The 26,897-nt window shown below is 43.9% G+C and overlaps 1 protein-coding gene across 2 annotated transcripts in view; it reads right to left on the bottom strand.

Moving 5' to 3' along the window:
• Positions 1 to 842: 842 nt before the first annotated feature.
• The window catches only part of MAP3K3 (mitogen-activated protein kinase kinase kinase 3), a 41,031-nt gene continuing 14,976 nt past the window's right edge, over positions 843 to 26,897 (bottom strand). Inside the window, exons 6-17 of one of the 2 annotated variants that reach the window (XM_056362150.1) lie at positions 25,873 to 25,986; positions 22,332 to 22,455; positions 17,808 to 17,941; positions 17,065 to 17,126; positions 15,420 to 15,487; positions 15,108 to 15,200; positions 14,099 to 14,290; positions 12,302 to 12,450; positions 10,379 to 10,510; positions 9,557 to 9,686; positions 7,775 to 7,952; positions 843 to 5,466 (exon numbers count right to left, since the gene is read on the bottom strand). In XM_056362150.1, coding sequence (XP_056218125.1) covers positions 5,238 to 5,466; positions 7,775 to 7,952; positions 9,557 to 9,686; positions 10,379 to 10,510; positions 12,302 to 12,450; positions 14,099 to 14,290; positions 15,108 to 15,200; positions 15,420 to 15,487; positions 17,065 to 17,126; positions 17,808 to 17,941; positions 22,332 to 22,455; positions 25,873 to 25,986 — 1,605 coding nt within the window. In that variant the 3' untranslated portion in view covers positions 843 to 5,237. Of the gene's footprint in view, positions 5,467 to 7,774; positions 7,953 to 9,556; positions 9,687 to 10,378; positions 10,511 to 12,301; positions 12,451 to 14,098; positions 14,291 to 15,107; positions 15,201 to 15,419; positions 15,488 to 17,052; positions 17,127 to 17,807; positions 17,942 to 22,331; positions 22,456 to 25,872; positions 25,987 to 26,897 lie in introns of both variants that reach the window. The other variant, XM_056362149.1, reaches the window with a different exon arrangement.

The raw sequence follows: 26,897 nt of genomic DNA on the forward strand, positions 1-26,897 counted from the left end.
GCTGTGGGCCCCTCACTCCCAGAGGGACACAGACGGGCTGGAGCGTGTCCAGGGATGGGACACGGGGCTGGGGCTGAGGAGCAGCAGCTTCGGGAATGGGGGTCGCTCAGCCTGGAGAGGGGGAGGCTGGGGGGGCTGGTTGCTCACTGCAGCCGCCTGGCAGGGGGCTGTAGGCAGGGGGGGGTCTCTGCTCCCAGGTAACAAGCGACAGGACAAGAGGGAACGGCCTCAGGTGGTGCCGGGGAGGTTTAGGTTGGACATTAGGAATAACTTTGTCACCCAAAGGGTGGTCAAGGATTGGAACCAGCTGCCCAGGGAGGGGGTGGAATCACCATCCCTGGAGGGATTTAAGAGACCTGTGGATGTGGCACTTAGAGACGTGGTTTGGTGGGACTTGGTAGTCCTGGGTTAATGGTAGTGCTTGGTGATCTTAAAGGTCTTTTCCAACCTTAACCATCCTATGGCTCTGTTCTCTCCACATGGAGACAACAAACCACTCCCGTCACTCTCCTGCAAGGTAAAAAGATGTTGCTATTTTTACACTCTGACAAGAGGGACGGAGCCACTCCACCTCTCCCTTTAAAGAGTTAGAATGGATGAAGTCACCTTCCCCAGAGGCAGCCTTGTGAAGGAGACATGCTTACCAGATCTAAGAAGCAGTGCTTCACAAACAGGACACTTCTCCATCTGTCCCAAAGAATCAACACCTGAAAAGAAAAAATTCCTCTTTCAGTTAAGGTCCTTGATTAGAAAGAAAACTAGTTAATTGTCTTTCTTACCTCTGGGCACCACTTACGCAGGCAGTAAGAAACACTGTATTGCGAACAACCACCAAAAACGGCTTTCATATAAATGATAATTTTATTGTAAATAAAACGATACATTGGCCTGGCTTTGCACTGCAAGCCCCCAGTCGGTATATATAGACTACTGGTTCAAGGTCTTCTGCACAATCCAGGTTAAAGCAGTTTCTCCCTGCGCTGCACAGTTTACGTCAGACAGGTATCGACAGATAACAAAAGTCCTTTTCTTCACTTCTGACCTGTCCCCACGGCACACCTGCCTTTTCTAACCGGGAAATTCAGAGCTGCTCAGCAAGGTTTGCTTCTGAACAAGGCTGGGGTTTAAAGATCTGAAGCCCAAACACCATTAAACCACAGAGGACACCCTTTTTTTTTCCTGAAAATTACAGACAGACTGAATACTCCCAGCTCCAAGGGCAGGTACCAAGGTGACAGCCCGAAGACTGTACATATTCAAATAAGTAAAATCTTCCCATCCAGCACCTATTAACTAAGCACCCATCACTGGGATCTCATTCGCCCCCACGTACAGCTCCATGTATCTGGCCTTTGCCTACCAGAGAGAGCATGCACAGCAGGGACGTAGGCATTTACCGAGGTTTCACAAGCTATCCTGGCTCTCTGGAAATACTCACTTGGAAATAACGTGTCACCTGAGCTGGTACTAATTTCCCTCTCGGTCAGTTTGTTTGAGTAACTTATGGCAATGGGAACTGTTTGAGGCATCTTCAAGTCCTTTAGAATACTACTCCAAAAATATGAAAAAAATAATCCAAATTGCTGCAACCTACTGCCACTAGAATAGGCAAAGATCAGATTTACTGGAGAACAAGCAAATAACCTGGAATGCACAGAATCGTCACACCAAGAACAAAATGCCAAGTTTGTTTCCTAACAAGTTCAGGGAGAACCGTGCCCCCCATTCCCCATAGCTCCTCTCTGATGGGAATCTCTGACAGTTTCCTGCTCAGTTTCAACTGTTTCAGGATAATGGGACCCCTAGAAGATATTTTTCTTCAAACAGGATATTCTCCGTTTCTGCAGCACCTTCCATCGAGGATGCCAACACTCAACATTCCCTATACATCCCTCCCTGGAAGGAACAGTAGAAAACACAACATGACATTTGGAATGGACACAACAGCTCATTGTTAGCCTGGCACTCCTCCTCCCCTTTCCCCTAAATAAGTTTATTCCCAGTTTTTTCCAATTCTGCCAGGATAAAGAGGCCAGATGTAATTCACTTTAGAGGTATAATTAAATTTATGTCTACTTGAAACTTTTTTTGCTGCCAGGGCCGTGTTAGGAGACTGCGGTGTAAGTGCTGTCCCCAGGCTTATTCACCATAGCAGTGGACTTAGGAATCCAGATCTTCCTTTTCCATAGTCAAGAGGACTGTGAGGAAACAAAGACTGCATTTTGGCTCGGCTCTACTTGTTAGAAACCATCAGCAAATTCTCTGCAAAACCAGCTGCTTTTTTTCCTTTTTAAATTCATAAAGGCGTCAAATTTATTTCCCGTCCTCCCCCCTACCCCGTAACAGTCGAGTCGATATATATAAAAATCACCAAATATGATCTTTTACGATATAAATAAAAAAAAAAAAAAGTATGAGGCATCACCGTTTACATGATGTAAAAAGAACTAAAAAAAGAGCGATATAAACTACATTCATAAAAGTGCATTTCCAGACATACAAGTAATGCTTTGGCTTGTTCCTGTGCCGAACGGGTGGCATTGGGTCAGGTACTGGTATACTGGAAGTCCAAGCTGGCACCCCATGCTCTCTGTCACCGTGTAATTGCTATTTACGTTCGTTAATACAGACTGGAATACGTGGATACACAGAGTAGGCACATTTCAGCATAGGTGGTGGGAAGGACCAGGAGCTCCGGCGGGGAGAGGACTGAGCCCATCAGCCCATGACGCTCTTTGCTCTGCTCTGGAACAGCCTTCCATGACGCATATGAGGTAAAAGCCACAACAGATCCTGAGGATTTAGTTGCTTTGAAACATTAAGTTACACCATTTCCTCATGCCCTATTCTCTCTTAAAACATGATGTGTGGGATTAGCAAGGGAAGGCCACGGAAGGTGGTCTCAGTTTGGTGAGGACAAGCCAAGGGTAGAGAGAAACCTACGCAGACAGGATCACTGCGCTCTTGGTTGCTGCTGTACGTCTGCAGGGTCAAGTGTGATGAGTAAGATTCCAATCTTTGGTATATTTAGGTGCTAGTTGCAAGGCTTGAAGAGTGCTACCAGCCCCCACAGGAGCGCTGACCACCCTGCTTCTGTCATCCAGCCTACAGGATTCCTCTGCAGCGCAGGCAGCCAGTGAACCACAGCAAAGCGGTGCAAAAAGCTGCCTGTAACACAGTAGTAGTGTCACACCCTTGCTTCCCTTTGGTGCAGGTGACAGTGAAGCGCAGGCCAAAAGTCAGGCCACGTGTCTTGACAATTCGGAGTCAAGTCCCACATTTGGAAAAGGTCAATAGAAGTGCTCTCGCTAGAATTAAATAAATTATGGAACAAGGGCTTTCCTAAAAGGTATCCCCCTAAGTGCCTGCAACCTAAACAGTGCATCCTTGTAGTAGTGCAGGACAGTCTGAAAGTGAAACCAGCACTTGCTCACTTTCACTGATCACACAGGGCTCCCAGAAAAAAATGCTTCAGATTGTTAAACCCTTTCAGGGCTTTTGGCTGCTCGGGGTTTTTTTAGGGTTCTTTTTTTCCTCTTTTAATCCAACACAGTATTTATAATGTGTTCAAGGAGCTTGGTTTCATTAAAACGTGCCTTATCCTGCTATTAGCATTCACTTAAAACCTGTTAATTTTACTGCATTATGAAAGCAATTTTCAAGTTTTTATGGGGGAGAAGAGTGGAGGTATGTGGAGCCTTAATAGGGTTTCCAATACACGAGCAGAACACCTTCAGGGTTGTTCTATAAAGCAATATCTTCCCTAATACATTTGCTTTTCTTAAGTTTCATTTCACACAGATAACTTATAATTGAATCCCCAGCACTTAAAAAAACCGCGAGTCTTTTATGAGTGAAATAAGGACTGTTAGTGCCTAAATCACACGCAGTACTTGAGGCCAGAAAGCCGCCAGGAGCCTGGTTCTCAGAGATGTGGTACCTTTCAAATGCAAAACCACTTGGACGCACCTCGCTGGTACCAGCATGGGGATCTCCAGTCAACTGTAGAAATACACCAGCTTTACAAATGTCCTCTCTGGTTCACTGACTTAACTCGTACAAAAGCTTATTTAAATAGGGCCGTAACAGTTTATGGAAATCTTAAATGAACACTTAAACACCTGTATAACAAAACGCACGCGCTGAAGGGTTGAGCTTGATTCTAACTTACTGTGCACAAGTAGAACTGGTGTCCAGCTAATTCTCCCCATGAAAAACTCGATTTTCCATCAGGCCAGTCCTCAAAGAAACACATAAGCTTTTCCTGAAGTAAATTCCTGGGCACCAGATGAACTATCTTTGGTTTAAAGGATGGTAAAAAGCTACCAGCCAAAAAGATAGGGGCAACAGAAAGCTGTTCTGCAGAGCTCCCTTCCAGAAGGGTTTTGGTTAGACCCAGCAGTCCCGGGGAGATGAAGCAGGAGCACAGACCTGTTGGCTATGAGGACACAAACTAACCGACATCGTCTTAATGCTAGGACAGATCAAGCCTTGGAAATCAAGCTCTAGGATTTTCTAATGTCAGTGGGAGAGCCCTTATTTTGGGCCTTGGAGTGATTGCATTCTGCTGAAATTTTTCTGATTATCCTGACATTTAGCTAGAAAGACCTCCCTCACCACCCCCACCCCAAAATCCATGGTTTCATTATAAAATAACACTATTCACATACTTTTGAATCAATATTTTCTGAACACCTTCAGATGCTGAATACTTAAGAAGAAAAATATATAATTATATAGTGAGCGCATGCTCAATGACACATGGCTTTTTGCTGGATTCATGTACTATAGATGCCTCTAAAGCCCTAGCAGTCTGGAAAACAGTGACCCACACGCAGAGAGCTGGTCTGGAGGGCTGTTGCACGTTTCTGTTGTGAAGAGTGTAGCTCTTCTAGTTCCCACTTTGGTTCAGATTTCTTCTATGTTCAACCAGTGAGACACGTGTTACATTCCCATTCTTGGGCCTGCAGAAAACATGCAGCCAGCTGCAATTTCACATCAAGGTAACTAGGGCAAAAATGCAGCTCTGTTTGGACAGCTGTCGGTAGGATAAACATTGGTCCAGCAAACAAAGGTATCAGGCACAAGAGCAGACCCTAGGTTCCTTGGTATCATTTCCCCAAAGGACTAGGACAGCTGAGTTGGCATTTTGAAGATGCAGCACCACAACGGGCAGTTGCAACTAGACCAGACGGGGCACCGAAAGCCCAGCAGGAGCTGCTAGCGAGGGAGGTAATTCAGTACTGGAGCTGTGCAAACTGATGTCTGAGCAGCTCTTCAGCAGAGGGTCTGTGCCTGGCTTCCACAAAGATCTGCTTTAGAAAGTCCCGGCAATGTTCTGATATGTGGGAGGGAAGCTGGGGGTTGGTTGGTTGGGTGGCGATTTTGAAAATGGCTGCCATGGCTTCGTACTCCGCCCAGGGGGGTTTCTCCGTCAGCATTTCCACAACAGTACAACCCAGGCTCCTGGAAAAGCAGACAGGGGGGGGACAAAAAAGAAAAAAAAAAAAAAAGAAAAAAGTGAGAACTGACTCAAACAATAATGCACCGTGTTCAGAGAACTTTCAAGCAGCCAACATCAAGGTACCGCTCTGCTCTGAAAACTGCTATAAATTGGCTTTGTGCTGAGAACTGCACTGAGAATGGTCAAGTGCCATCTGTCCAGCTCTCGATGCTCAGATTCTAGTCTCGGTAAACACCTGCATTAACAGGGGACACGTGGTGCACACAAGATGCTCCTGCAAGGCGCTGTTTGACCTCCGTGGTGTTGCGGGTGCTGCTGCTACTGTTGTATCTCAAAAGCACTTTCTGAGTTGCAAGGAAGAAAACATACTTTTTAGGCAAGGTCCAGCAAATCAGAGCTGGCTGACCCCACAAAGCCATTTCAGCAAAATCTCTTTCCAGTGCACAGAATGCCCACATGGAGACAAAAACCCCAACAAACCAGTATCTCCACTTCACAAGAAACCAAGCATCACAGACAGCCAAAAAATAATTTAAGTCTTAACAGCTCCAGGCTGAGAAGGCAGTAAGTTAAAACACCAGCACGGCAGATGCTTCATGAAGTTAAGGCAAAACTCCCAGTAAAGTTACCGGGGCTCTGCAGGCTACTCCAAGGCAAGAACGTGATTATGGGGACGGACATGGCTGAGCCACCTTTCTGAAGCAAGCACGACACCAACACTTTCACAGGGAAGATGGGCTTCTGTAGTACTGCAGCGATTGTTTTTTGTTCAGAAAGTATTAATTGCTTCCTCCAGGCCACAGATTAAGCAAAAGCAGTTAGTGAACTTCTAATACCCAGTCCTGTGTTTTGATCACATCGTTCCATTAAAAAGGCAAAACCGCCTCTTCTACCTTTAAACGAAACTCTCTTTTGAAGTGAAAAGCAAAGATAAGACATTTTCAGAGGCAGGCTTGCATCAGTTGCCAAGACAAGGAAGGAAAGGAATTAAATCCAGTGAATATGCAAGCAATGACTTCTTGACAAGGTTTAAAATCCAACGTGAAAATTTTACACTGGTTTCCAGCCATTTAAGACTTACTAGAAGAGAGTACAGAAAATGCAAACCATGTGTGCTGAAGTGCTGGGGGTTTCTCAAAAGCAAGCAGGGATATATTATTGTTTAGACTGATTTATACCGTTTAAGCAGATCCGGTTTCTTTAAGATATTCAGCAAACAGCAGGAATGTTTTTCATGTCAAGTCACTCCAGCAATAACAAATAGCTCACATATTCTGCTATTTAGGAAAAAGAAAATTGGAGAGGGGCCTGCAGCAGTGGCGGAAAGCCAGGTGGCTAGATTTGTTACGTCTTTGAGCCTCGTGGCCATACGCATCCACCCTGGGACTAATGCTGCACTGGAAAATTCTGACCCCCCTAAATAATGATTGGGATTGTAGGAACTGGAACCCAGCCAACGGCTGCGTCTCTTTGATGGGAATGGACCGATGTCAGCACCAAGAGGAAATCCACAAATGCATCAACCCAGGGGGAAGGGCACTTGCTCCAGTCTCTCCCCCAGCATCCCAACTGGGAGAGACCTGCAGAACTTAACCCTTTGCATGCGAGACATTTCAGCTCCGTTTCCACTCGCTGCTTGTACAGGGAACAACATAGGCTTTGCTTTGCTGTGGGGAGACAAACATACTTTTTCTGGCTGTCGCTCAGTTTAGTTTTATAATCTCACCTTTTTAAGGCCCCCCAAACTAACATATTGACATAGGACCATTCTGCTCTTTCCTTTCAGTAGCGGCTGTTTCTTAGCTATGCCAATAATAGCATGGTTACAGTTTGCATGCATGCATACTTCAGATCACTGCTGATCTGACTTCTATCTTTTGTGTTACCCCAGGTTTGGGCATCTGTCCTTTAAAGCTCAAATTCTGTTCATTTCCAGTCTGTTATTAGCATACCTCTCATTTTATCATAAATGAACGGGCTCTTTGTAAATAACCTTCGGTCTTTCTTAAAAGGGATATAAGAGGGATGGAAACCTCACACCGGTCAGAAAACTGAAAATTAGCTATCAGTTTGAGGGAGGAACAAGTGGAAATTATTCCTGAAAAACTACACAAGCAGTTGTGTGTTGGCATCGCAAAGCACAGGCTGCAGCAGGTCACATCTTCAGTTCAAATCAACTACTTCAGTTTGCTGGAAACTTTTGATCCAGACAAAATCTGAATTTAGATGTATGGACAACAGAATGTCTATGTCTTATCTTGCTCCAGAAAAGCTGTAACTTGATCTACAGGCAGAAAGTTAAAGCCTCACCATACGTCCGCTTTCCTTCCATAGCCTTCTCCGCTGATCACCTCTGGGCTCATCCAATATGGTGTGCCAGTGACAGAGCGGATGCCTGTTCCAGACATACAGATTGTCTGCAGCCGTTTGCTGGCCCCAAAGTCCCCAAGCTTCACATTCCCAGCAGAGTCACGGAGAATATTGGCTCCTGGACAAAAAAACAAAGAACAGAGACAGCTGTTTTCATGCAATCCAGCTGTTGGATCCGCAGCCTACAGAGCTGATATCCAACCCAGAAATACCCATGCTCATGGTATGGCTTTTTCCCCATTAAGCCTCAGGTGACCTGCTAAACATAATTTCTTTAATTCAGGCTGTAGACAAGCCAATTGCTAATGGCTGCAAATGGGAAAAACTTCAGGGGAAAAACACAAGGAAGTGGAGGGGGAAGGGAAATGAGAGCTGAGTCAGCACCATCATTGTTACACTGCCTGTAAACAGCTCAGCCAGCCTATGCAGGGCCCCCAGGCCAATGGCTTAGGCTATGCAGAAAAGGATTTTATTGGGATGCTGCTTTGGTGAGTATAGCTATTGCTTTCTGGTCAGCTGGGTAACAGATGTAGCTAATTAAACTACTCTGAACTCCTACAATAAACAAGTCAATCTCCACTTTTCTTGGTCAGAGGTCCTGAACATGAAGCACCAGGGGAAAAAAGCAGACTTAAGAGCTTAGCTTGTATGTGGACACAAAGTAAGGCTTAGACACCAAAAACAATTCTTCCTCCAAAGCCACAATAAGATCAAGAACCCTTGTGTTGCCTTTATCTGGTATGTGCCTATGTGAGATCCTCCTGCCCTCAAATAAAATGCACCTGTGCTGGGAAATAGGTTTATCGCTTCACTTCCCCACTGGAGAAGCCGAATTCAGAATAACAAGTCTGTCCATCCAGCACCCTGTAGGCAAGTTAAAACAGTTTGGCTTAGATGGGTGCAAACCAGTGAATAACTCACCAGGTAGGAAATCGTTTGGTAGAGCACCACATGAGCAGTATACAAGGTGTTATTCAAGAATCAGCAGCTCATTTCCCTTTGCCAGCCTAGAGGGGACGTAATGAAGATTTATAGGCAGGAACAAGAGCCTATTTTTCCTGGTTCCTTTAGAGCACAGAAAAATTTGTGTGGTGTCTGCCCATCTGTTGACATTAACTCTTAAGGAGACTGGCTGGCTCCATGGGGTTATATCGGGAAGAGGAAGATTAAGAACTGATCACAGAGGCTTTACATGGAAGATTGTAGGTTTCCTACACAGAGGAGGCAGGGCAGTCATGAGAGCCTGAGGTAAGCAGGATTGTCAAGAGCAGGCATGGAGCTCTTACTGCGTTTGGCATGCCTACCACCTGAAAAATGGTACTTTGGCCAAGCAGAGAGGAAATCAGAAGGGAGTCCACAGGGAAATGCATGTGCCTTAGACAGGGAGCTGCAGTCAGGTGTCAACTCAGCCTCATTCTGCTGTGGTGAGAGAGAGATGAGGAGTTACAGGAGTGTTCCTAACAATTAGAGGCTTCCAGTTTTTCTTACTATAACCAACTGCCACACTCTCAGGTCCTGCAGAGAGAACAGCCCAACTTCCCTTACCCGGCCCAGAACATGACCTTCCCTAAGCCCTGCACATGGACTTGTGACCAAAAAGGGGTAACTGAGCAATGCAATGTTCAGAAACCCCAGCCAGGCCACTGAATTCTTAACACTCAGTTTCTTTTTTCAGGGTTCCTTTAGCACGTGGTATACACATGAATCACCAGCTGATCTTACCCTTTATGTCCCTGTGCACAATCATGTTGCTGTGAAGGTACGAGACTCCCTCGAGAATCTGGCGAGTGTATTTCCGGGTTACATTTTCCGTGAGAGCACCATATGCCTTCAGCTGGTCTTTCACTGATCCCTGCACCAAAAGTAAACAGAAGGGTTCGGCAAACAAATGCCAAACCACAAATCTTGCAGTCTCCATTCAATTCCCACGAGCTGTGACCGTGTCAGAGTAATGAATTCTGGCCCCTTCTAAAGCCTTTTTGTGAGGCTCTCGGAGCATCTCGCCCTAAGAAGCCCCTTTTAATAAAAGCAAGGACACGCTTTACAGCAAAAATGGCTTAAGAAGGTTCTGTCTGCTTCCTCCATCCTTGAGCCGCGCTGGTACAACCATTTGTGAAGACAAGCAATAAAATAGTTTAGCAGACTGATCTGGGTCAAAGTCTCCCTTTTTGCAGGGTCAGTTTTAGTCTAGTTTGCTGTACTATACGACTCCACTAATTCAGCCAGCCTGATTTACAAGTTGGCCCAAGTCCTGTGAAGTACTTTCGTAGAACAAATCTAGACTGAAGAAAAGAACTGGCTTTAGTGACAAAGGAAGGTAATGTATTTCAAGTACAAGACACTTAAGGAAAAAACTTGAAGACATGATTTGGGCATAGATAAAAGGAAGTGGTGGCATTATAACCCAGTATAAGAAAAAGGCATACCTAAGTGGGTATAAGGTGGATTATGTAGTTAAGAGTAATCACAGCAATTACTAAACCAACTAACAAACCCACCCATCTCACTATGAGCTGTGACTACGCTGCTTGTGTCAGCTCTTACCCCTGGCATGTACTCCATGAAGATTGTTAAGGTCTTCTCTGCTCGATCCCGTAAGCAGCCATAATACTGAACAATACGCTCGTGCTGGAGATTCTTCAGCAGCTGAATTTCACACTCCAGGGCACTCACTTCCTATGGATGTTGAAGGAGAAAATAAGGTTCCGGCCCCAGGAAATATTCCATCCTAATAAATTTCTCCTTGTCACTGGCAGGATGAGACCACTACTACACTGAAGAAGTCTAATCCATGGCATCGGTTCATCTACTTCTTGGAAAAGGCAAACATTACCAGTGCTTCACATTGATCTTACTGCATAATAAGCGGGTAAGTATTGGTGCTTTGACAGTTTGAAGACAGGCACTATCGTACATGGATTTAGTACCAGAAAAACTTCGTTTCTCGTCTCGATTCTGGCAGCTGAGTAGCTTTAGCCAAGGTGGTTGAAAGCATTCATCACGTGCAGCACAGACATAACCTTCCTTGTCACCACGAAGCCGAGGGCCGTGAGCATTAATTTCAATTAGGAAACAGCTCTGAATATGGTTACAGAACTGATAGGAATCTTTCTGTAGGAATGTCAACCCATTACAGAGCAAGATGACAGGTGTTAAAAGAGTTCCTAAACTTCACCCAGTCCGGTTCTGAATCACACTGATGATTTTACTTGAATCAACCTTAGTAAATGGATTCCTCTCTTTATTTACTTCAAAGAGTCTGCAGCTATGCACATGAAACTGATTCTCTGCTTTACGCTTGCCACAGACAACAGGGTATCATAGCGCAAAAGCAAAAAGGCTATCCAACAATTTCAGACTGAATCAGAGATGTTTGTTGCCCAGGAAAAGTATCAGGTTCCTGCTGAATCCAGCGAATGAACAGGATGAACATCAAAGGTACTGGAGCACAAGGATTTATGGAAAAAGGAATGATGTTTTCCCCCAGATTAGTCCCACTTAACTCTCTCCATTCCTGCCACGGGAAGGTGCCAGGTTCACTTCTCTCACTTTGGGAGGATGCAGGTCCTGAGGAGCAAACCCAGCTGCTGCAGAGATGCATGGAACCAGAGAAAGCTGCCTGATTGGGCCAACTGATATTTTAAGGTTTGGAGTTTAGTGCCTTCAAAATACATTCTAGCCTATTCTTCCTTGGCTCAGAGTTACTGTCTGATTTACAACAGAGGCATGGTATAATTTAGAACTTACCAAGTTAGGACTTATCTTGGCATCAATATCCCATTATAAAATCAGAATAACATCTTCATGGATTGGTTATTCCAGCTCAAAGTGATTTTGTTCAATTTTGGGAAATTGGTACATTGTTAGAACACTAGAAAGAACCTAACAGCCATTCCAGCTGCATCCACTGTGCAGGGAGTTGTGCGCTATCCTACAATTTCCAGGTGCCCCTTCCCACCTCCACTGATTCTAATGTGTTATCACATCGCTGCTCTTGATTAACTTACACACCCACGCTTCAGTTTGTTTGAGGACAGGGAGAATTTAGAAGCAGAAATCGGTAATTAATACACTCGATACAGGGCCTACCATAAACCCCCAGAAAGTGGGTTTTGCAAATGCATGCAGCTTCTTTTGTTTAAGAAAGAAAAAAGTCCTGCTCTTTCTGGGTTTAGTTTCATTCACATCCATGTCTAACCAGGAACACAGGGCAGTCTAGTATTCCTCAAGTAACCTGGCAGCAAACCAAAAAGCTGAGAAGGGAGAGCCAAAAATGAAGCCAGAAAATGGATTTTAGTTTAGGCTGAAGTTAATAATACGGAAAAGTAATTTTTAAATGACTCCTATTCCTCTCCACATGACTTGAAACCCTAGCATAAGCTACGTAAGATGCCAGCTTTTGAGGACAGACAGATACAGGCACATTACAGGACCTTACAGAATTTTAGAAGCTGTGGTGAGAATTACCTTGCTTGTTTCAGGACTCTCTGGATCAAACTGGACCTGCTTAGCTGCAAGCTCTCTGCCCGTGTCCACATCATAGCACAAATACACACGACCAAAGGCACCCTGGCCCAGCAGTTTTCCTCGTCGCCAGTTTATTGGAGCACTTGGAGCTAAAAAAGAACAGTAATAAATTCTCTGTTCATTATACTATTTAAAGATACCAGTAATCTTTTCAAAGATCAATCACCACATTGGGATTGAAACAGGTATTTTGCAGCTGAAGAAACAGACACGAGGCACTCTCCCAGTATAAGGGAGTTAGTGAGAGAACTCTGAACACAATCCAGCCATTCAGACTCTCAGGACCTGCTGACTGGTGTCCCATTAAAATGAAACCATGAAACATTTTGCAAAGATATACTAGAGTCAAGTTATTCAATGAGGTTGATGAAATTTCATTCCACCAGCACGGTGGATTCTACAACATCACTATCTTAAGAGACTGCATAGCAATTAAATAGTATCTTCCAACCCTTAATCTGTAGTTACTACATGAAGAAGAGCTGGATCAGCCTTCCTAAAGCAATGCCACCCAGCTGGGAATGACTGTTAAGCTTCTGGGACAACCTGAAGGGCATTACTTCTGAGCTCTTTGCCAACCATTGGTTAGTGTGGGGTTCCTGCTCCTGTGGGAAGGATTTCACTGCAAGGCTACGTCTACAGCAGAAAAATTAGAAGTCATAATTCCCCACTAGACAGTGATAAGGTAGGGGCCGTAAAGTAAGCACAGTGTGGGTATCTTTACCTGCTGAACAATCAGACTCCTAAAAATATACACGAGAACCAGCTAAAGCAGCCATCTCCAGTACCCCAGCAGGAGGTTATGTCGGCAGGGAATTATGAGTTCTCATTGTTCTACTGCAGTGACAAGCGCATTGCAGAAGCAGCGGTCTCCTGACCCAAAGATTAACACCTGAGCCCAATTTTCCAGACTGCACTTAATACCACAGCACATTAAAGACCAGCACTTTAGCTCTAACTTTGAAAACGGCACTAGACTCATGCAGTGCAATGCATCCAATTATGCTGCATCTAACAAGAAACTCTAAAACAAAGACAGGAACCAGCCATCTGGACAGTATGAAAATACAGAAGAGCTAAGAGATTAGCTTTGCCATGTCTAATTTAATCAGATTTACTGCCAGTCAGTGTTTTTATGTGTTGCTTACTCTGCTGCATTAACGTCTTCATTTTGATCCTGAAATTACTGTATGGGATATCTGAAGTTAATCAGTAACGATTTATGTTCCATTTCTTTTTTTTTTATAATACAAAGATGCCCAGAAAACAACTCAGAGATGCTATTAACACAGAAATAAATCTTTCTACTTAGGAACAAGTGAAATATATACAGCCCTTAACTAGCAAAATAACTGTAATCCACAAGCCTGACTATAAACGTTAATGTATCAAGAAAATAAACAAGCTTGTCTGACTGTTTTAAGAACCCTGTAGATCATCTAGATCCGATCAACTTACAGGTTTTTTCTTACTCCTTAGCTGAATTCCCAATGTTTTCTGAAAGAAAGGCCAGCTCCCAGTGTAAGGCTACATATTCTTAGAAGAAGAAGAGGACCTGTCTTATAGGTTGAGACAGGCTGGTCTCAAAACACAGCCACGCTAATTACGTGGGTTTGCATGGCTTGTTAAAAATCAAGTTATGGTAATATATCGGGTCTGGAGTTTCTCTCTGAAACCCTTTCTTGTTCATAACCCCAGGAGGCTGTTACCCCCTTTGCATCAAGGGTGACTGCTTACATTTGGTGGGGATGTTCCTCTCCTGCACACCAAGGGCATTTTCACTGTCGGCACTCCGCAGGCGCCCCCGGGGGTCCAGGTACTGCAACGCCAGGCCCAGGTTTTCTCCATTGGTGCTTAAGGAACGACTTGAAGGGACCAAGGTGAAAAGATTCCCTTGGTGACGCCGTATCCGGGGAAATGTCCTCCGGCCTGGCAAAAAAAGTAAAATTTTTAAATAACATGTGTGTAAGTGGAAGGTAACGGCTGGAGGTTGAGCAATAAGGAGAAGGGAGAAAAAAAACCCCATGTTCTCGTCTGTTCCTGTGGAGTAGAATCTACTGCCAAACAGAAAAGATGCAAAAATGTAACAGTTCAGGGCTGATGCTGCTTGAGCTCAGTGAAGCTTTGGATCATTCCCAAAGCAGACGGGAGAGAACACTTTGTAATGCCCTGCAAGATCTAAACTTGCCTTCCAAAGCAAAAATGTAGTTTACAGGCTACCACACAAGCTCCGAGGCTTGTTAACAACTACACAGAATGACTTCCTAGATAACACGCCTGGGCTTGCAATTAAAAACCATAAACAGAGATAATGACAACTTGCACCTCTTATGAAACTTTGAGAAATTAATTTGCATAAAACCATCTGACGAGCAGAGATATGATTCTTTTAAGACACTGGTATATTTGAAAAACCCACAAGCAAGTTTGCATTGCAAATTAGCAAAGCATAATGAATCCCCGAGGTAGGAACCCACTATCTATGACCAAGGCTAATAACTATGTCCACCGCTCAACCCTAACAGTCACTCATCAGCTTGGATATCCCCAGAAAGGACAAAGTAAACAAAGAATTACAAACAGCCATTGTGGGTTGCTATGAAAATGTGGCATCGTGCATGGCAGCATTAACTCCAGCATTAACTGCAAGGACCGGGGCACTTCTAGACTCTTCAACTAGGAATTACACTCGCCCATAGAGGTTGCCATTGCCTCACCCTCTTTTTCAAGCCTGAAAACAACTCACCATCATTGTAGTCTTTGTGCTGCATGGAGACATTGTAGCGCCGCGGGTAGGTCCCACCTTTCCCCGCTTTGTCATAGATCTGATTCTCACGGTCTGGAATGAGATGCAAAGAGAGAAAAAGAGTATGTTCTAATGACTGAGTTTTCCTGCAACAGCAGGGTTTTTAGGAAGAGGTAATAAATAACTTCATAGCTTTTCAATCAGCATATTCCCAGTCCTTACATTTATACAATCTCAGCATCCATGGAGGGTAGCCAGCAAACAGCAGAAAATGTCTGGATCAAATAATCTTTATACTGGACATTGACATACCTGAGAACTCCTGTCTATTATCAGGAAAGCTTTGTGCCCTTGACATCCGTGACTTCCGAAAAGAAGGACTATTAAAGAAAGAAGGCAAGAATAAGTTTTGCTATCTACTACAGTGAAAGCTACAAGGACTTCAAATACAAGCTAATATAGTTGCACATCAGTAATGATGATTCTCAAATCTGTGTCCCTGCAATAATTTCACACTACATCTGCAAAGCTAAAGTCAGGCTAAGACCCAGCTAAGCAGACCACTTCCCAGTGTCGGCAGTCATCCTTCCTCTTCAGGCAGTGTCATTTATTCAGCGGTTCCCCAGTGTGTGGCGTAAAACCCAGCGCTTCCTTCAGACACATGAAGTAGAAGGTCAAAACTAAGGCTAAGAGGAAGAGCAGACCAGGGTACTGCTTGCAGGGCAGTAGAGAAGGGGGACTGCTGCCCCAGTGATGTACCATCAGGGGTAAGTTCCTCTCATGAAAGCTCTGTGCACTTTCCTCTCTACCAGTAGCAGATGAGCCTGAACACACACATAGCTTACAACCCCTGTGTTTCTCCCCAATAAGCAGGACGACTCCTCAAGCAAGCCTAAGTACGGCCCCTTATTTGGCTTTAACATCTCTTAAGAAATTACACAAACTGAATCTGTGCCAAAGCCACGTTATTCGCACTTTTTTTGTTAACCAGTGTAAATGGAGTAAGCCTGATACAGCTTTCAGACTCCCAAACGAGACTCCTTTCCTACTACAAAAAGAACAGCAGCTTCCCCAGATGATTCCCACTCTTACAAGGAATAATCAGGAAGGCTTTTCCCCCTGCCACTTAGGGCAGGAAAAGGGGAGAGAAAGACAGGTAACAAATGAGCAATGCCCCCCTGCCCCAATAAACGAACATATGCATGCATACACATAGGTTAACTCTTAAGTGCTTCCTTGTGACTCCATAAAGTGGAGGAAGTGACTGGCTAACAAACCAAACCTTCAGAGCTTGACACAAAAGCATACACTGCCTACATGAATCAGCTTGGAAGAATCTCAGACTTAAAAGCCTGCTCAGTCCCGTATTACGGGTGCTGGGAAGCCATACTGGCTATTCAGGTTAACGGGACCTACAACAGCCACCCACCAAGACCTCAAGCAACACCAACAGCAAAGAAGAGGAAGAAGAGCATCAGACTACGACAAATGCTTCATCAAAGGAAGCCCCCCCCCCCCTTTACCTTTGGAATTGATATATCTTGCAGGAGATCGGAATCTAGTGTAATGATGTATTTTTGTAACCTTAGAATAGTTTGGGGTTTTTTTTCAAATGAACAAGTAGAGCCTTGTCTAAAAGAGATTTAAATACCCTGCAGTCAGATGTTCTTGGAGCCTAGGCTCCAAACAGAGGCATGCTTCAGAACATTGTATTTGTAACATAGAGGAGCTGAAGCACCAGTTTGTTGGTATATGGGTTTGCCAGAAAATAAAACAGCCTTAAGACACAGTTAACGCTCTCTAAGAAATATATTGGGATACAGGTAGGAAATAAGTTCTTATTTCTCTCCAAGAAAATTTATGAGATGGAAAACAAACTTCTGCCAAAGTACAACTGGCATTTCCATTTGAGCACTTAAGTTTCCACCAGCTTGTACATTTGTACCTGTCTGCTGACCTGTCCAAGGACTGACAGCTTCCTGACACCGAGTTTTCAGCACTGCTTAGAGGGTCCAGCATCTGCAACACAGAAGAAACCACATGGCAATATCAATTCAGTCTAATGCCTAAAAGAGGCTGTGCACGAGGATCAGAGTCCACAACACCTTGCCTGGATGATGTCTTGATGAAAAGGGGAGTCTGAAGCTGTTTAGAAAGGACATTTTTCCTTTATCTCCCACAGAAATTCTTAAGGACATGCCAAATTTGAGACATTGCTTTAGGTGTCGAAGGACTCTGCTGTGAAAATCGAAGTTTAAGTCAGCCTAGTGCTGCATTTTGATCGCAACTGCCTTCAGGGACAGAGTCTCTACCGGTGCTACTGCATTGCTGCCTCCACCTGCAAGTCGCCCTTTGGCCTTGCTTCCCACTTTTTTGAATGGAGAGCACAGTTTCAAACACGAGAGGGTCAGACAAACCTGGCAATAGGAAAGCTGAGCATATAACAACAGCAAACCTGCTCATTCAGTGGCGGAGAGAGAATACACATGGCAACTGCTTCTGGCAGTCCAACAAAGGCTTTGAACTCGCACATCTACAAGCCAGTTTGAAGCCTAGTTTAAATGAACAAAGCAGTACTAGCAGGTGCTGATGCAATTACAGCTAGTGAATATTTAGGAGTGAAAAAGAGGGCCCAGAGAGCAGCAGAGAGGCTCCTTAACAGCTGGACTTACACTTTTCATTCCTAATGTTCATACTTACACACTGTTCATTGGTTTCTGGGATGAATTCGCCTTCGCTGTTTATGCTGGTGTAGGAACCCTGCCGAGCAATGCGCTGCTGCCTCTCTGGAACGTACCCAGGAGGTGGTGAACTTCGGCCTGTGTTCTGGGAACCTGGGCCAGAAAGAAGGACATTTCTGATATTTATGCTCACTGAGATGAGACTGCACACGCATGTACACAAAATAAAATGCTAAACAAAATACTTGTCAGGGCAACCAGTCTTGTCTTGATAGTCAGTTTGACTCCACTAGCATCATTTACCTTGACTGACAGTACTATTCCTGCTAGTCATCATTAGCTGAGCTAATTATACTGACAGTCAGCAATTTCAACGTCACATGGGAGCACTGTTACCTTTGTAAATAATCCCAAAATTTCTGTTTTACTGCATGAAAAATAAAACCGAATGACCAGTTTGGCTGAAAACACATGGAAGTCAATTCTGCAATTTCTGTTAATTAAATGAGACAGCTAGATGGACAGAGAGCATGTTTTGGGGCCAAAGGATGGGAAAATGTTTACTGATGACCTGAGTGAGGGGACTGAGTGCACCCTCAGTAAGTCTGCAGGTGACACCAAGCTGGGTGGGACTGTTCACCTGCTGGAGGGCAGGAGGGCTCTGCAGGGGGATCTGGGCAGGCTGGACAGATGGGCTGAGGCCAACTGTATGAGGTCCAACAAGAAGTGCCAGGTCCTGCACTTGGGTCAGAACAGCCCCACGCAACGCTACGGGCGTGGGGCAGAGCGGCTGGAAAGCTGCCGCGTGGAATAGGACCTGGGGGTGCTGGCTGACAGCCGGCTGAACGTGAGCCCCCAGTGCGCCCAGGTGGCCAAGAAGGCCAACAGCATCCTGGCTTGTATCCAAAGTAGCGTGGCCAGCAGGACGGGGCAGGGACCATCCCCCTGTGCTCGGGGCTGGTGTGGCCGCCCCTTGCACCCGGGGGTCAGCTGTGGGCCCCTCACTCCCAGAGGGACACAGACGGGCTGGAGCGTGTCCAGGGACGGGACACGGGGCTGGGGCTGAGGAGCAGCAGCTTCGGGAATGGGGGTCGCTCAGCCTGGAGAGGGGGAGGCTGGGGGGGCTGGTTGCTCACTGCAGCCGCCTGGCAGGGGGCTGTAGGCAGGGGGGGGTCTCTGCTCCCAGGTAACAAGCGACAGGACAAGAGGGAACGGCCTCAGGTGGTGCCGGGGAGGTTTAGGTTGGACATTAGGAATAACTTTGTCACCCAAAGGGTGGTCAAGGATTGGAACCAGCTGCCCAGGGAGGGGGTGGAATCACCATCCCTGGGGGTGTTTAAAAATCACCTGGATGTGGTGCCTGGGGACACGGCTGAGCGGTGGGCTTGGCCCTGCTGGGTTAAGGGATGGACCCGATGGTCTCAAAGGTCTTTTCCGACCTAAACGATTCTATGAAAAACATTGTACTCATCAGTTAATGGTACTACCTGAAGAGTTTCTGTTGTGCAACCTACTGGGAGAAACTTCACCCCCAGGATTTTTTTTTTCCCCCTTGCAGATCTCAAAGTAGATTATACTTTAGAAACAGGAAGATACAAAATCCCTTTTTGCAGTGACCTACCCACCTACAGCTCCCACCACGCCATGCTATGAGCTCCAAGAAATGCTGTGGTCCAGCCAATCTACTCAAGGTCATCCACGAAGACAGCATTTTAAGATCAGCTCTCAAGCTGTGCTCTTTATGATACTGTCTTTAATTAACTGTGTGTACTCAGGTGCTATGAAAGATGGGTAAAGATCAGCAAATACTCTCCCAAGGAAAATATTTTCTACAGAAGTTATTGTAATAAAGAGTGAAGGCAAACATTGGCAGAAGCTAACTGAAAACCAGTGCACACGCCTTTTAGAAGACTGCAGAAGGAAAAAAACCCTAACACTGACACAGCTTAGAGTGCCTTGGGGGGTGAATTCCTTTAGAAAAAAAAAAATTATCTATTGCTTAGAGCTACCACCTGATTTTCCAAATTGCTCTGCAGGGCTCATGTGACATTACAAGCCAACTGGCGTGGAGATAAACAAGAGAGCGTGCTTTGCGGCTGCACTGAGTCACGGGAGCACACTTTCACTCTTTCCGATACAATGCCATGGCTGGCCAAAGGGAGCCCAAGCCCTGCTGGCACCAGCCCAGCCGCTATTGTGGAAAGGCCACCATCACTGGGCAGGAAAAGGAAGTCGGCACTAAATCAATGTATATCAAAGGAAGTGAGTGGAAAAAACACAAATGCTGCCAGAATGCTTAGAAACATTTTTTTTTTTTAAATAAAAGTTATCTTTACTTCCAAACCTCTGAACTAGTGACAGCAGACTTGAGGCCTGTCCACTTGAGAAGACAGGAACTACACACAGATTACCTCCTGCATGCAAACAACTTTTGTTGAATGCTGCTTTTGACTTTCGTTGCATGAGGTGGTATGAATAGGAAAGCCTCTGAAAAGTTAGGAGAGAGGGGTACATTCCTTTTCCAAATCAAAGATAGGAAAAGAGAAGGAAGAAGAAATTGATTCAAGACTGAGCTATTGCTAAATTACTATCAGACCTCTGACAGAACTGGAACTATTCCGGACCTCTTAACAATGGAACAGTCTGGTACTTTGACATGTTCAGAAAATAAAACCAATGCCTTCTTGATTGACGAATGACAGGCTAATCAGAAAGCATCCATAGGCTGGGATAAGAGGAGAGTCTGTACAACTGGGATACAGAAGGGGCCCCTTATTACTATACAGTTTACCCATGACAGGCACTCGGTACAGTCTGTTAGCTTTGGCATTATTATTTGGATACCTTAGAATGCCAATAAAGAAGAAAGATATTTTTTTTTTTTAAACAAAATATTTTTGGCATTGAATTTGTCAGTGAAAAAAGAAACGTGGTGTTCAGATGTGCATGGATACCACTGCCTTCTTCATGGGACTGAGGAATGTTGCTCTTTTTGTTCATATTAACTTCAAACTAGAAAGGATAGGAGAACTCTTTTTGTCCCGGTTTCAGTCACGTACTTCACAAACTTTCAGCACTTCGTTGTTTGTTTGCTGCTTGATAAAAGCAAACTATACAAAAGGGGATCAGCAGATGCTAGACAGGATACAAGCAGGTTTGCTAGACAAGTCTAGTATTGAGAACTACCGGACTAGTTCAAGTCCTTCTCTACTGAGCTTACTCTCCCAATTACCTTTGGTCAGAACAATGTGGATCTGACTCTGGTTTAGACTGTCTGGAGACTGTCTGATCTAGTTTAATTGGATTTATTATTTGACACTAAGATTGCACTGCAAATACTGATCTGAAATCCCATAATGATTATGTCTCAAGTTTACAGAGTCAGTGAAACGGAAGCACTCCTCTTCCACAGAGGGAGCTGGTTTAGAACTCGGAAACAAAACAGTTCTGACATTCCCAGCTCCAAGCACTGCCCTCGTGATTCGCAGCACCTGTCCTCTGAAGCATCAGGTCTGACCAGCCCTAAACTAGCTGCTGCAACAAACACAGCCATCCTCTGCTTCCGTTTCCAGAAAAATTTAGCTTTTCTCACTTTTGAAGCAAAAGTCATTTGAACAGAACACCATCTTAGGCTCTAGCCCTCATACTGCAGGTCTGTATGATTGCTCACCTTCTTCCTGCTCTTTCACTGCTCACCGAGTTTCCCACCAAGGAGCCAGATTCTAAATCACAGATTTATTTATTTTTTTTTACTTCTAAGTCTTTGAAGCAGTTTCACTTTTAGTGTTTCATAAAAAAATTTCACAGCTTTGAGTATCCATCTACCACAGTTTTGAATAGTACCACAGAGTTATACAGGGACTTGTAACATAGAAATTGGGACAACTCAGACAAACCTACCAGACAGAAGACATAAAAATTACAGAGCTTTACATGGACCTTTTCACTAAACATGAGTTCACTAAGCTCACAGAAAGGAAAAGAGACAAAGGTATGTACTACTCTGACTTTTCTCATTACCTTTCGTGCAGCTGTGCCAGTCACTTATGGTATTAACCTTGTGCTCTACTCATTTGCTAATTACAAGAGTGAAAGGTTAGGGAACTCCGTATGTAGGGCACTCGTTGGATATGCAGTAAAAATTCCTGTGCTACTAGTAAAATGCTTGATTACAAGAGTGAGGACAGATTCCAAAGCCCAACATAAAAAAATAAAAAAATTTTCAAATCTAGGTTTCATGAACTGTAATTGCCAATCTAAATAAAAAGCTTAATGGACCCACGTAAGCTTTCCAAATTTCTAACCTCAATGAATCTGGCTTTAGGACATCCCCTTTAGCAGCTCCTCAGCTGTTCAACAACTTACTAAGGAACTTTGAAACATTCTATTGTAAACATATTAAGAGCTTTCGAAAATGAACTGCCTTGTCCTAGAATAACCTTTCAGTTTCTCGTGGCATTCATAAACGCTATACCATAAACACTAGTGCCCAAAAGATACATTTCACAAAACAAAGACAAGCAGAAGTGGCAAAAATACTCACTGACAGACAGATGCCTACTTCTGGGCTCTGGCTGCTGATAGGGTGTGCTCACATCCCCCACAGATTGGGAAGTTTTAATCCTGACTTGTTTGGGCAGTCCAGAATGGGGTGAAGAACTGTTTTGCTGGGTAAAATAAAAAATAAATAAAATAAAATGAGACTGAGGAGCTCAAGCAGTCTGGCCACAGTTTCAAAAATATCATGTTTAGTAGCAAGAAAGTAGCTGAGAAACAGTTCTAGAGCTTGAAATCTTATTAACTTCACAGAACACAAACAATAAAGGCATCAGAAGAGCAAGCTTTATAATTATGATGTAAAACAGGAGTTGAACAACTAGAGGATGCTGCCCTCCAGCCTCAAATCGAATGCAGGATTTACAAGTCTCGATGTTTGTCCTCCATCAGCAGCTACCTATGAAACCAACAAGATGGGGCTCCTATCACTCACTGAGATCAGAACACAGAAGAACGTACAATTTCTATCAGCCACCTTAGCCAGCAGAGATAAATTATAAACCTTGCACTGTCAGAAGCGGTTAGATAGCAACCTGACTCCCTACAATCTTTATAAAGTAAACTGACCATTCAGACCATCTAAATGAAAATAAATTCTAGAGAGTTTAAGAGCACAAAGAATTCGGAGATGTGAAGATGAATGCTGCCTGTGTTGCTTTCATTCATCCTTCCTTGAACTTACATAGACATAACCTAATAAAAGATCATTTTTGCACAGTGTCTCCATCTCATTCAAAGCAGGAAGATGAAAAGGAGACACGTCAATGGACTTCTCCCCAGTCTATTGAGAAAGATAGAAGGGGTAACTCCAGCATGCTTTGTAGGAAGAGGAACTGCAAAAAACATTTTGCAACTTCAGGCAGTAGGATGTTCCCAGAGCACAGCTCTGCCTCCTGAAACTGCAAGGCCACTTCAGACTCCGGAGGGTGCTCACTTGGAAATATCTAGACTGCAGCTTCAGGGAGGTAACCCCTCTGTGCTCTCTCTGCAGATGGCACAGGGAATACGGGCTCGTAACAGAAGGCTGACCAGGACTCCAGCTATCTGAGGATGGTGCTCTAAAATCTGAACATATGAAATACTACGAATTGCCTTCCTCAAACAAATGAGGTCCTATGCATGTCAAAGCACGTGCTCAATACTAGTGGACACTTTTGATTTCAATCTTCTTGTCCCAAAATACCTAGCTTTACAAAAGGATATAATATTCCCTTCCTCTTGTGCATTACAGAATGTAACTAATGTTAACTTATTTCATTGAGATGAACAGAATCACAGGCATCCCAAGGAAATTAATTCTGACTTCTGAAAATTATTTGAATACAACTAGCAACAAGGTGGGAGGCTACACAATAAAAAAAAATCAGAAGTATTGAATAGTTGCTCATTTAATAAGCACATACCCTTGCACAGAGTGAGGAGGGAGCCTGACTTAAATTACATCAACTCTACCACGAACAGAACCATGGGAGCTGAATAAAGGGTGCAGAGGTCACACCACTCACAAGGACAGTCTGGCTTTAGTACTCTAGGTGTTCAACTTAACCAGTTCTTCCCATTAGTTGCTAAACAGAAAGAAAGGACTGACAACAGGAGTGAGTTGCTTGATCAAAGAAAGCACAAGTGAGCCACAGAAAGAGGCACAAGAAAATTAATATAAATGCTATTCACAAGCACGGGCTCTCAATACTAGTCACACAGCTACTGCTGTAAAGTTGATTTGGTTTATATACATATTTGTGCCAAAGTCACGGCATTACCTTTCCATCCCCAGAAAAAGAAAAGAGCACAACCAAAACAAAATCTGCATCCTGTACTTCAGGAAAAATAATGCTTCCCGCTCCCTCAGTGGGATGAGATCATGCAGCCAAGTAACCTCCTTCAGACTTGTGGGCTTTTGCTTTATCACATGCAGGGCTCTCCTGTCAGGCAACTCAGAGCTGGAGAGGAAGTCGAAGGAGAGGGGGGAAACAGTGGCACTTACTGAAGACTTTGCTGTTTGTTTCTGCTTTGAGCAAAAGAGGAAAAAACAGCTAATAAAAGGACAACACCACAGTACTGGCTACAAGCTGGTGTAGGGATGAGGTTTACCAAGCGTTTACTGTAAGTGGCTTATGTAAAGTTTAGGTAGTATCATTTAACATCTGGTTTGCAGTTTGAAGACACCAAAATTAAGAGAGGGCTGTAAACCAGGATCGTTTTACAGTTTTATACCAAAAATTGAGGCCACCTTTTACAGACTGTTTCCTGACAACACAGAACAAAGCCTGACTACGCTAGGTCAGCCTGAAGGCCCCTCTTGCCAAGTATTGTCTTCAGAACAGCCACCAACAAATGCTTAGGGAAAGGGCATAGGACAAGGAACAGCATCATCCCCTCCTACACTTTTCCAGCTTTTGGCATCCAGTCATTTGGGAAAGGGCTGTTAACGCTCCTGAAGGGTTTCTGTATTTCTGTTAACATATATTATCAAATTCAAAAATAACGAGATGTGTATTTAAGTTCTCCTGACAGTTCCAAGAATTACAGGTGTGATTATTTCAAGAATTTGAGCTCACAGCCTGCAGAACTTGAATAGGGATGAACAAGCAAGACTGACAAGCCATTAGCAACAGAGCTTTCAAGACAGAGTAACTTTCATACCTTTCAAGAGAATTTGGAAATTTGTAAATAAAATATCTAAGGATTATTAAGGTCTCTGGCTTGAAAAGCTGTATGACCTTAATTCTAAACAAAAGACATGGGTTGAGTGAACAAAGATCTTCAGTCACAGATAAGGAATAAGGGAAACCTTCTGACCCTTTCTGCCCTCTTCAGCTTTCAGTTCAATTCACTGTCTGAAACTGGCATCTCCGGGAGCTTGACTTAAAAGATTTATTTCTGATGTTATGATCATTTCTGCTGAAAAGTACAAACTACACTGACATCCAATGCCACAGCCATCTGTGGTATAGGAAAGTGAACCAAGACACTATCAAAATAACCTTAGGTGTGAATACACCATTATTAGCTAAAAGCAACTTAAATTTCTACAGACTAAGGCTGGATTCAATGCATTAGGCTACAGACCTGAAAAATCATTGGCAGCTGTCCTTAGGCTTCTTACCCAGGAAAAAAGTGCTAATAGCTTGTCTTCAAGGACAACCTGTGCTTTCTTAAACGCAAGATAATTACATGCACTTTCAACAGTGTGCTATTAATCAAAGGTAAAAAAAAATTCCCTGCGAACCAAACTCATTAACTGTTTTCTGAACAGTCATTGGGTACTTGATATAAAACGGCCTTCACATTACAGCTTAAAAAGCTGCAATATTTTAGTCCCAAGCAGCTGCTGAAGACAGGAAAAAAAAACAATATAGAGAGATACCTATAGCTAAGCCAAAGCAAAGAGGATAAACATATGCATTCGTGTCTGTGCAGACTGATTTTACTAATCCCTGCTGCTCTCAGATGAGGCCACCATTGTGTTTCAGAGACTTAAGGGTAAAAACCTTCATTTTGCTGCAGTCACAGAAGCTGTTACCTACATGGTTTCTGTCCTGAGACAGCAATAATATTCTAAGGCTTTTCACATTAGAGCTTCGGTCCAAGAGATCTACTGCTTTATCCAGGTCATCTTGATTTTTCAAAGGAATAGACAGCTGCAAAATAAAGAACAGGGAAAAAAATCATTAGAAAAGACAGGAAAACTAAGTCTACATCCACAATAGGTATTTAAACAAAAATTAGAAAAAGAAAAAAAATAATCAGAATATAAGATGGGATTCTGATTGCTCAATTATTCCACAAATTTTTATTAAAATGCTGTCTCACTGTCCTTTTTAACAAGGTTTTTCTCCCGTACCATCAGAGAAATGGCTGACCCTATGCAAATTTCCCTAAGGCACCACCTACAAAAACATTAATTGCTACCTGAATGTGTTGTTTGCAAAGAACAAGTCAGAGACAAGCCCCTGATTCACTGATGAGAACACTATCTCGGAATACTTCTGAATCCAGACCTAATGATTAAGTGAAAATTTGGTTTATGATACTAGTACGAAGTCGATTAAGACTCTGAAAGAGGGAATCAAAGAATTTGAAACTTGCTAGTAAGACCCCAAAAATTATGCTCAGACACCCTCTATTCTACAGCCCACTCACAAATCGAAACGTGAATGCTATTAACACTGAAGAACCCCTTTCATTTTTGTCTGGCTCTTGCTGGTGAATGGAGTTTTGCACCTCTCTCATTAGGGATGTAGCCCCAAACAGCACGAAGGCAAAACCACAACAAAAAAAAATCAAAGGAGAAGTCAGGGTGACCAGAGTGAGAAAGCCAACAAAATACTTCAGATTATTAATAAAATGCTACTCCTCATGCCACTTTCTTTTAGCAATGACAGTGCCCACAGCCCCCCTGCAGCATCTCATACCAGAGAGCCTCCCCTGTGCTCTAGCTCCCCTTGTTTGCCTAATAGCTGGGCAATAAGCAGAGAGCTTGCGGCCAGCAGGAGGTAAATCTGTTACAACTGGCTGGCTGGCTGCTCCTGGTCAGTGGTCAAACACCACA

The sequence above is a fragment of the Falco biarmicus genome, chromosome 17 (genome assembly GCF_023638135.1).
Source record: "Falco biarmicus isolate bFalBia1 chromosome 17, bFalBia1.pri, whole genome shotgun sequence".
In the NCBI taxonomy this organism is placed as follows: Eukaryota; Metazoa; Chordata; class Aves; order Falconiformes; family Falconidae; genus Falco; species Falco biarmicus.